The sequence below is a fragment of the Stegastes partitus genome, unplaced genomic scaffold (genome assembly GCF_000690725.1).
Source record: "Stegastes partitus isolate 25-593 unplaced genomic scaffold, Stegastes_partitus-1.0.2 Scaffold2504, whole genome shotgun sequence".
NCBI classification, from domain to species: Eukaryota; Metazoa; Chordata; class Actinopteri; family Pomacentridae; genus Stegastes; species Stegastes partitus.
The window spans coordinates 20,500-31,856 of record NW_007580235.1 but is presented as its reverse complement, the minus strand read 5'-3'; the positions used below and the strand labels follow the sequence as shown (position 1 = coordinate 31,856).

Below are 11,357 nucleotides of genomic sequence, written 5' to 3'. Positions count from 1 at the left end.
AAAAAATGACTCAAACCGATAATCAAAACAACTAACCGGTGACTCACTGAAGGAAGGACCCGCCTGTGTTTCAGTGTTTTGACAACTTCAACAAATTGGGTCGCCTCGATACAACCGAGGCCTTTTTTCCCCCAAGCCAGACGTCAAACGTTCATAAGCAGACAATCAGCAGCAAATCCAGAGTCATTTAAGGCTCCTAGTTGTGGTTAATTTTATTTAAAAGGTGAATCGGAGCTGAAAGCAGGTTGTGTTTGCCTGCAGGGTTCAGTCGCTGCTCCTGTCGTCGCATGATTGATTAAAAAAAACTATAACTGGCTAATAAATGCTAAAAACAATCGTCTAATGCTGAATTTCTGTTTCTGGGTCTGAGTCTTGACCTTCATAACGAGGTTCCTTCGTCAAAAAGTAGAAAATGCAAAACAGAAATAGTGATTAAATCTCTCCTCTGATCAGGTTGTCTCCTGATGTTTGTCTCCATTTTCCTAATATTTCACTGTTCCATCACGTTTATCGTTCCGATCTTAAAGTTTTATTCTTTTCAGGTTAATCTGTGGCTGCTAGCCGTTAGCGTAGCATTAGCCACCGTGAGACGAGCTAACTTCCTGGTTTGTGTTTCTTCAGCTTTTGCTGCTTTAGAGATCGCAGAGCTGAGTCAGAAATCCGAATCTGCTTCTGGATCACGTGTCAGCAGCAGGTTCGTCTCATCAGGGGTAAATTATGGATTAATATTAAACCACCGCCTAAATCTGCCCGTTTAAAGGTGTTTTTTCATGAAATTCTGATGATTTAAATCAGAATTCAGGCTCCTCACGCTCAGGAAATTCTCTCATACGGACAAAAGAGTGTGTTTCTGTGTCAGAAATGTGAAAAATTCATCCCACACTGAGTAAATCTTGTTGTTTTCTTGCAATATTTTGAAAGAAAAGCATCAAATTGTCACGTTAGAGTGCTTTAATTAATCAATAATCGGCCAATAAACGTGCAGATAATCGTGAAAAGGCCAAACATCGGCCACAATAATGGACCAGATGCATTCCTGCGCCTTTCTTTATTAGCTGTTTCCATGTTTTTACGACAAACAGCATCAAGACTTCATATCTGTAGCTTCAGTTTACAGATCTCATCACTTCTAGATTAATTTGGTCCAGATCTTAAATACTTCTGCACCAGTTTCTTCAATTTATGGTTAAAATGTCTGTATTAATGTAAAGCAAAATGCAGTCCAAGCACCAGGCGACCCTCCTGGTGTCTTTATGCAGCACTACCCTGGTGTCCTACATTTTCTGAGCTCATATATTTTCTTTCTGGGTGTAAAAGCTTCCTTTGTACCAAGATGCGGTTTCTACTCATTAACCAGAGTCCAGAGGTTTGACAGCATCATCCCATCCTGAGCAAACCTCGCCCGAGTTATCAGGAGACGTCCCGGTTTCACTTTGAGCTGCTGGTTAGGACGCGTCGCCACCCAGCGTTCAGTCCAGGCGTGACTAAAGACAGAAACGCTGCTGGGAAACCGGACCTGTTCCTCTTGCGGCGGCAGCAGTTGGCAAATCGAGGCCAAAGGGGCAAATCGACTTCCTGTTTTTATTTGTTTCGTCACCGCTGCTGCATGTCTGTTTTGTGGACTGTTCCTCATTAAACTAAGACATTAAACATCTACTCTTGTTTTGTTTATAATGTGTGATCCAAGGCTGCTTATTGTCAGTCGCATGGTCTGAAAACTGTGAAACATGTCGATCGAATGTGACCTAAACGACAAACATCTTTGACGCCCCAAAGACGACGGAGGAACAAAAAACCCAGAAAATGTTCAACTTCTACCCTGTAAAGCCTGAACCAGGAAATATTTGCCAGAAAATGCTTTTTTTTTTTTAAATGGAGAGTTTAAATTTGTATAATTTTAGTTAGATTCGGCATTTTTGGTGCATGAATTACGATCTATGGTGGATTATGGGTGCACTTATTGTATATCTCAGGTCTTTCAGGCAAAACAAATATTACATTGATGATGCAGAGGTCTTAAAAACTAATCACATATGGAGGCGTTACAGGTTTAAGAAGCTAAAATCTGAGAAGTTTGACCTTTTTTTTCTTAACCAATCCATCCATCCATCATCTATACACTGCAGACATCCTGTCAGGAATTTTCTCGACACCGAGCTCGTTTTCCTACCTTGACCTGTCGATCCCTCAGCAGCTGTCTCACTGCTCTGTCGGTGTCGCCTCCCGCCGCCAACCAGGCCAGCTTGGCTTCGGCTCTGGAAAGCTTGACGCTGTCGCCGGCGGCGTTCGGGGGGCCGCTCCGCTCCGCCTCGCCTCCGTCCGGCTCCACGTCGGCCTGAAAAGTCCCGGTGTTCCCCGTCCTGTAGTTCAGCTGGACGGAGGCGGCCATGGCGCAGATCTCGTCCAGCAGATGCGGCAGCTCCGACATCAGCCAGTCGCAGGGGTTGACGTTGCTGCCGCCGCACACGCACAGGGCGGCGTACACCTCCTCCGGGCTGACGTCTCGCTTCTCTGCTTCCTGGGGAAACATTGTGAAGTTTTGAGGGGAATTATTATGATTATTATGACTTTTTTTGATGTTTAATGAAAGCCCAAGTTTTCTTTGCTCTTTTCTTCTACAAAACGACATAAAAAAAGGGAGAAACCAGCATTAAAACTCTGCAGGACGCTGGTGTCGTACTCGTATCTGGTGGATGAGCGTGAGTCCGTCCTCCCTCATCGTGTTCTGCCTCCTGAGCTCCACGTTGACTCGGGGCTTCGCTTGAGGCCTCCCGCCCGGCTGAGGCTGTGTCTTGATGCCGGTCGGCGTCTGCTGCAGCGACAGAGGCAGAGAAACTCCGGCCGAGTCTTTGCAGGACAAGTTGCACATCTCGCAAACCGCCGACGGCTTGCAGTTGACGTAGGTGCAGAACTGACAGATCCACTGGGAGAAGGAAAACAACGGCGTGAGATGTCTGGAGATTACAAAACTCTGAACATAGACAGAAAGTAAATTAATCAACCAATTAAACATTTCAGAAACGATGATTTGTCTCTTATGGAGGTTTTTAGAAGCCGTCTAAATCCTGTTTCTTGTCTTGACAAGCGTAAGAGAAACAGATTCTACAAGCTATTTTAAAGCCACTTTATCGTTTTATCGGCCTTCGTACGGCGACATAATCCGATTCTAGCCTTTGAATTACTTGTTCTTTACTCGGCTGGTAAACATCAACAGCAGCCGAAAGAAAAAGGCTGAAAGTAAAGCGTGCAAAAAAGTAAAGAGGGATTTATCAGCACAATGCATATGTATAATCTGATGTAAAACCGCAAAGTTAAATGAAACTAAATGCTAAATTTTAATCATGATTTGTTCAAAACATGAGCGCTAATTAAGAATGTTAAGTTATATTCAGTGGGCATGAGGCTAAAGCAATTGATTCTGTTCCTATTTAGGTTTTTTTAATCTTAAAACACCGACAGGATTAAAGCACCAATAAGCAGAATCAGTAAAAGTAGTTGTACCATTAAAATCTTGACAACTGATCATTAAGGAAGTTTACCACGTAAATGCCTCATTAATAATTTGAGGAAGCACTCTGGATAAAAGGTGTTTCTCTATTTAGATCCTCACAATGTTTCTATTAATCGAACATTAAAACCAAACAGGTTCTATTCAGTGAACGATTTTAACCAAAACATTTTCAGTGTGAACATCTCAGTAAAGCGAAGCTCCACAGGACCAACCTTCGTTCCGGAGTCAGACATCACCGGGGCGACGGGCGGCCGAGTGGCCAGACGGGGGCGCTCACACACCTCACAGAGGATGCTGCTGCCCTGATTGACCACCGTGCAGCTCTTACACTGCCACTCTGAGGGGTCGAACACAAACAACAAGTCAGACGGCTCAGAGGAAGTTACTGCTCCACATTTAAGAAAAAAGGTCTAACGAGCTCGTCTACACTTTGTGCACAGTTGTATTTTAAAAAGTTCTTTCTTAACCACCTTTTTCACTTACTGTTGTTTCTACTACAACAAATAATCCATCTTTACAACAATAACTGCTTCATTTCCCAGGAGTAATTCTCATTTGTTGCTCAATAATTAAGCAGCTAAATCAGACGTAAAAACTAACGAGCTCTTCTAAAAGTTGTATTTTTACATTTTTGGTAATTTCTTAACGACTTTATTCACTTAATTGGCTCTTTTGTCGTATTATATCACATTTAAGCTCAATATTTAAACATAAAGCTCTGTTTTACGCGGCTGAATTCGGGTTAAAAAACTAACGAGCTCTTCTACACGTAGCCCAACGTTTTATTTTTACATTTTCAGTTCCTTCTTCACTGCTTCAGTCTCTTATTTGGCTCATTTCACATATTACATCGTGCTGTGTCTGACTTAGTTCTATGTTCTGTGTTTTATATTCTCCTTTTGTTGTGATCTTACTCCAACGAAAAACTGTCCAACGACAATAAAAGAAATTAGTTTCATTTATTCACTTATCATTTGGCTGCCAGCAGCTCATTAGAATCTGGTGTCTCTTAGCAGAAACAGAAAAAAACAACAACTACAGAACAATAAATACACAAAATAACACAAAACCTAAAAGTCCATCAGTGTGAGATAATAAATAGAATCAGTAAATTCAACTTTGACTGCAGCCAAACCTTACAGCTGGATTTAAACCCCATAAAGTTTCTGAGTCTTGAATGTTTTTCACTATTTTTCCTGAGAAAGCAGATCAACCAAAAGCTTTTTCTTCTGAACTGCAACACCCAAATTCTTTCTATTCTACTTGACTGTCCTGCTGTAGCGTTTTATCATCTGCATGAATAAAGTCTGCCGTGCGTCTCACCGGTGTTTGGCGATGAAGGAACCGACGCCAGACTGTCCTGAGCGGTGGCCGCTGCAGCAGCAGCCGTGGCGAGTCGAGGACGTTCGCAGGTGGTGCAGAGGACGGCTCGCATCTCGTTCACCGTCGTGCAGTGAGAACACTCCCACGGCGACAGAGACGGACTGGAAAAAAAAAACAAACACAGAGCACGTAAATAGTATTTATATTCAAGCTAGTCGGGTTGTTTCATCTTGAATCATCAGCGACCTTCTGCTCGACCATCTAACATAAACTATGGACTTTAAAATGGTGTCTGTGAAACTTTAGATTAACGGATCAAATACTTTCATAAAGACTGTTTGATCTGTTTGTCCAATACTCTGCAGATTCTGCAGAGAAACTTTCAGGTTTGTATCTTTAATAGTCGTTCAAACAGCCTCAAATTTTAACGTGCAAAAAAACAAGAACAAAAAAAAAAAACAAAGTGGGTTTATGGGCAATTAAAAAAATATATATATCTTGGAAAGTACTTAATTTATCGAGCTAAAATTTCACAGATAGCTTTACACATGTCTATAGTTCATAATACTGATAACAAATCATTTGTCATGTTTGAGTTTGAGAAAACACTGAACATAAATGAGAAGTGGGAAAAAGAGGGACATTTTAATCTCTTTGTATGTGAGGGCTGGAGGAGGAAATGTCAATGTAGCTTAAAGGATTCAACAACACTCAGAAAATTCTGTCAGAAAAAATACTAAACTCTTTAAAAAATGATTATTATGTCCACATATCTCTGTTATTCTGGCATTTAGCAAATAGAAATAAAGTTGGTAATCCTGACTGAGCTGAAACAGGAAAAGTTTGGTCTGGTTTAATGTCAGACAGAGAAAAAATAAAGGTTTCATGTCTTTTTATACAGTGGATGTAAACTTCTGGTTTCAACTCTCTATAACAAATCCCTTCCATAGAAGTCCAGATGTTGGTTTGTTCCAAATCTGCAGAGTTTCCTCTTTACAGTGTTTCTACGGCAGATTTCTGGGGCAGCAGAAAACATGTTTCACTTGAAGACTTGAGGAAAAACTTGTATTTGGGGTTGAAAGAATGAGTCTACTTAGCCACAACTTCCAGAGAGAGAGAGCGAGTTAAGAGTTTAGTCTCAGCTTTGACAAAAACAAACTTTCGTTGGCGTTTAATCGACACTACGGAGCTGAGCTTGTTCTCCTCACCTGGACGTTTTGGCCGGCGTGATGGCGGTCCTGCTGTGTCCTTTGCGGTCCGGATGAGAGTGAAACAGCCGGTCGCAGTTCAGACACAACCTCTGGATGCAGGTGGAGCACTGAGCGTGGACGGCGGCAATACCACAGATGCTGCAGGTCTCTGAGGAAAGCAGGCCGACCGCAAAGGTTAGCAACAAACACAGTGTTGTTCACAGACGTAGTCCTGGTAGAATCTGTCGCACCTTGTTTGGTTTTCTGTATCTTGTCTCTCTTGTGACTGGCTCTGGACGGGTGGCGGTGGTACAGGTCGTCGCAGGCGTCGCAGAAAGGCTGATTGTCGCACGACGGGCAGAGCAGAGACGAAGCGCCGCCGCACAAGTTACAGTCGCTGGCGGCCGGAGACGCTGAAGAGAAACAGGAAACAGAGCGTGATTGGTTTCTGGGTGCAACAGACAATCCTACAAGAGACTTCTACATGACACAGAAACACTTTATTTATTAGAACTTGCGCTGCTCGGTGGTTTTAATGTCATTTCAGAGCATCCACGTGGTGAACTTTTCATAATTACAGCCCCGATTAAGTCCAGTTTCAAACTCTCAACTCAAGCAGCGTATGAACCTGGTCACAGCGTGAGGTCTGAATATTATGATTGTCTCTCCTTAAAAGTCTTAAATACACATTCACCAATAGAAGTTAGGATTGTAGAGGTGTTTGTAGAGGATTTCTGGTTCGTAATGCCCCCGTTTTCACTCCCCCTCTGCCTTTAGATCACGTTTTGTTAAGCAAATATCTTGCTTTTTTATTATTATTGTTATTTTTGATTAAAAAATAAAAAAGTGAGCTTTTACAAGATTGAATTTCCCTTCTGGGATAAATAAAGTATTTTTCATTTCATTTTCTTTTTTAGAAAAGTAGAGAATTAAATAAATGATGAGTCACAGGATATCATGAGACTAATTTTGATTTATTAGATGATGGTCATGCGACAAAAACTTGTTTGCCGACCCACAAAAACAAACACCACAAAGAGAAAAGAAGCCAAGAATGTTGCTTAAATCGTCTTTCTCTTCAAATTCACAGGAACATTTTTGTTTCTCTGATTTTCCTGAAATTTTTGTAGCATAAAATCTGAATATTTCTACAGATTTCTCTGAAATTTCAGCTCGATATATAAAAACCTTTCTGAGATATTTGTATTTTTAAAATCCTATGTGGCATCATTTTTGGTTTTCTTCTACAACTTGTCATTTCTGCTCAATTAGTTATGAAACCTCAACCTTCATATTAAAAGTATTGAACATGTTTTGCTTTATATTAGTGTAACAAGCAGCTACATGTGGTGCAGAAAACATCAGCAGCTGACGTCTGTATTATCATTTCATTCTCAGTTTGTGCTCAGAGATGAAACTTTTCACCAGCTGGTTCCGCTCACCTGTTGCTGGTTTCTGGACTTGTGTGACCGCCGGTCTCGGAGCGGGTTTCGGTAAAGGAGACACGACCGGAGGTTTGTCGACCTGCTGCTGCTGCTGCTGCTGCTGCTGTTGTTGTTGTTGTTGCTGCTGCTGCTGCTGCTGCTGCTCCTCTCCAGCTGAGGTGACCACAGAGTCCCCGACCGGCTTATTCTGAGGAAAACCAGAATCACAGTCGACACTTTGGCACTTTTAAGACACGCAGCCGACAGAAACAAGGAATGAAAACAGGTGGAGGGATGAGGTCCAGCTACAGACGTCTTGTTTTATGCCGCTTTTGTCTTAAAAGCTGTTTTTGTTACCATTAAATCCACAAACAACATAAAAAAATCAAGTAATTCTGCAAATTTGCCAATAAAACACACACAAAAAAGGAAGAAATAAAGAAACCATCCGTATATTTAATTCAGTCTTTACCTTTCACACCTTTACTATCAAATTTAACGACAACATTTGACATGGACTTGAACATCCCGCTGCTGGGAACGTGTCTACACACCTGCTGGATGACAAATGGGATGATATCTTTGAAGTGTTCTACGTGAGGATGGGTTCCCTAAACAAACGGAGACACAAGAAATGGAGCACGGTGAATCCTTCAAACAGAAACAGCTGCACACGGACGACGGCGGCGGCGTCACAAGGGAACAAACCTTCACGATCATGTCCACCTCCGTGCGCAGCGTCATCACCTCCAGCGTCACCGCGGCGACCTTCTCACGGTCCGGTTCGCTGACCTCATCGGGAAAGCTGAGGCCGTCCACCTGCTGGTTGGTGTAGCCGTACAGATACAGGACTCTCCGGCCGCCCTGTGGGCAAAACACAAGCTTGAAGTCTTTGCTTTTAGTTGATTAAAAAGTTCTTTTAAGTTAAAGTGAATACTAGACATGTGAAGTAGGTGTTTCTTAAGATTTAAATGGTTATTTCTGCAGGAAAATCTGCCGGATTTGAACTGAAAAGTTTCAAAATTCACCAAAATCTCCTGTAAAAGCCAAATGTCGCTGGTTTTGCTCACCTTGACGGCATCCACTGTGGTTCTGAAGACGGGGTTGTTGTGCTTGACGCTCCTCCAGTACCTGGGCCTGGCGGGGCTGGTCAGGTTACAGCCGTACTTCTCCAGGATGCTCAAGGCCTTGACCAGTCTGCTCAAGATATCCAGCACCTGATGCAGAGAGAAGGCTGCTGAATGAACACCGACTCCAGTCAACTGTTTATTGTTTAAAGTCCGTTTACATCCCGACACATGGAGGTTACAGTCACTACCGACGGGAACGTTACCTCGTGTTTGCTGCGATCCGCCGTGTTCTCCTTCAGCATGGCCTCCGCCGTGAAGTGGCGGTATTTCTCCGACAGAGGCAGCGGGATGGCGGCCATGGCCTGGACCTCAGCCTTCACGTCCTGGGCCGAGCCGGAGGAGGAGAGCAGCGACTGGGCTCTTCTCCGGAGCTCGTCCATCTGGACCGACGGCGGGCTGCTGCTCATCGCTGTCAAAACGCAACAAGTGGAGATTTAGAAAACATTTAAAGAACTTGCAAAGGAGAAAAAAATAAAAAATAAAAAATACACCAAAATTGTCAAATCACAAAGGCTGCAATTCAGGATAATCGTTGTGCAGCCTGCTGACCCAGAGTTTGTTTTTAATTATTGATGTTACTTGATGTTATTTAACTTGATTTCAGACTGTGGGTACACCGTTGCCTAAAGAAGTCCAACATCCCAAAAAAAATCTGTGATTTTGTTTAATTCATTTGGTAGAAAAAAATCCTAAGAAAAGTTTTATTTAAAAAAATAACAAAAAACTAATAAATAAAGATATCAAAGGGACGAAAGAAAGAATCAGACAGAATGTAATTATGATACAACAAACTACAATGAGCTCCAAATATACACAAACAAACTATAAAAATAAACAACTAACAAATACAAATATAACGTAACCAAACAGTCAAGCAAATTCTAAGAAGCAAACTAACATAGAGCTAAAACAAGGAATTTGACTCCAGTGAAGTTCTCTGTGCACGGTAGTCAGAAAAAAAAAAAAAAACTAAACTAAGTACTAAAAATGAGGTAAAAGTTGAGGAATAAAGAAATAAACTAGAATAACAAAAATAAGAGCAATATAAACAAACATAAATAGCAGCGTTTACAGTGTGTAAGTGACACATATATTATATTATATTATATTATATTAGTTTAAGTTAGATTTTTTTTAACACGTTGCCATTATTGGTATATTACATATATGATATTATATTTTTGGCAAAGTGTAAAAAGAATTTATATTTAAATACACATGCATATATAAATAATAATGTGTCAAAAATAAGTATATAAAGTTTTTTTTTAATGTATGTATAACTCAAAAAATCGAACTCAAGCTGATGTATTTATAAACAATGGCAACGTGTAAAATAATATTTAAATAAAAATACATATATAAATAATAACAAGTTAAAAAAAATATTAAAATGTGTAAATAAATCAATGAATAGTTCTATATAATTAATGACAATGTCTAAAAAAAACAATAATAAAAACAAACTATATTTAAAAAATAAAAAAATAAAAAATGCATACATGACTAATGGAAGTGTGTCTCCCCCCCAAAAAATAAAAATCTAAATCTAACTCATATAGTGCAGCCCTATGTTTTATTTTATTTCACTTTTGTCTCATTGCCTTGTTTATTTATGTCTCATATTCACATGACATCAGCTTCACCCTCCTCTCTGCTGGAGGCCATGAAGTCACATATTAATGTAGAAAACCCTCCTTAAACCAAACTGTCAACATCAGACATCAGTGAGCAGATAACTACTAATAAACCAGGAATCAGGATCAATCTTCCCACACTTCAGCTCTGTTTCTCCTAAATTTCACTTTCCATTCCTGCACATGACGACACGTCCAGAGGGAAAGTCCAGGCTCGGTTCGGTTCGGAGGAAAGCAGCTGGAATCACGGACATCAGCCATGTTTGTTTACAGACACACACCGAGCAGCAGCAGCGCTCCGGCTCCGGTCCTCCGCCTCAAAGTGACAAACATTAAGCTAGCAGACGTCAACATGCCACCGCAGCCGAAAACGAAACTTTACACCGAGCCGCAGAACTTACCGTCGCCGCCGCTGGGCCTCCGGTAACCGGTTCTGTCGTCGCTCCGCCCGCCGCAGACGGATATCCCCGCTGACACCGGTACTGTTACCGGGTTTTCACCTGGTACCAGCCGTTAAAGTCGGAGCTTCGCCGAGCTGCTGCCTCCGTCTGAAGCTGCTCCAAAAACGCGGAACTCCTGTTTGAGCTCCCGCTGCACTTCCCGTCCGGCTGTTGCATTTCAAAATAAAAGCGGAAGTCGACAAAAATAAAGGGGGCAGCACTTTATTGGCCAAGTTTATACACGGAAACAAGGAATGTGACTCCAGTGGGTCTTAGTTCACTGTGTAAGTAGGAAAAGAAATAAACTAGAACAATAAAATACGATGACGAGCAATAAATAGAAGCTTTTATAATATGTGTGTAAAGGAGCAGCATTACTGAGGAAAATCTATTTTCTGTGTTTTGTGGTTATTATTTAATTTAGAACAAATATTTAACACAACACAATAAAATATATTGAAAATATGTTGGTTAAATTACTCAAGTAAAGTATTTATTGTGTATTTAACACTTTTAATCTTATTTACAGAGTTAATTTTTTATTGTTATATTACCACAGTAGTAATTTTTTTACATTTGTTTTTATTTTTATTATTTTATTAATGTTGTTTACTATTTTTTTTATTTTTTAAATATATATGTTGAAACTTATTTTTATTTTCTTTATATTTTTTAAATTGTTTATTCTCTTTGCTATTTGAT

The 11,357-nt window shown here is 40.7% G+C and overlaps 1 protein-coding gene across 1 annotated transcript in view; it reads right to left on the bottom strand.

Annotated features, from left to right (window-relative positions):
• LOC103375217 (E3 ubiquitin-protein ligase RNF31) overlaps window positions 1–10,802 on the bottom strand; it is a 27,198-nt gene extending 16,396 nt beyond the window's left edge. The window contains exons 1-12 of the mRNA XM_008305432.1: window positions 10,617–10,802; window positions 8,782–8,987; window positions 8,519–8,665; window positions 8,157–8,312; window positions 8,003–8,059; window positions 7,467–7,656; window positions 6,276–6,437; window positions 6,043–6,193; window positions 4,835–4,995; window positions 3,724–3,848; window positions 2,681–2,923; window positions 2,171–2,518 (exon numbers count right to left, since the gene is read on the bottom strand). Of these exons, the coding sequence (XP_008303654.1) occupies window positions 2,171–2,518; window positions 2,681–2,923; window positions 3,724–3,848; window positions 4,835–4,995; window positions 6,043–6,193; window positions 6,276–6,437; window positions 7,467–7,656; window positions 8,003–8,059; window positions 8,157–8,312; window positions 8,519–8,665; window positions 8,782–8,985 (1,944 nt within the window). The 5' untranslated portion in view covers window positions 8,986–8,987; window positions 10,617–10,802. The remainder of the gene's footprint in view (window positions 1–2,170; window positions 2,519–2,680; window positions 2,924–3,723; window positions 3,849–4,834; window positions 4,996–6,042; window positions 6,194–6,275; window positions 6,438–7,466; window positions 7,657–8,002; window positions 8,060–8,156; window positions 8,313–8,518; window positions 8,666–8,781; window positions 8,988–10,616) is intronic.
• Between the last annotated feature and the right edge of the window lie 555 nt (window positions 10,803–11,357).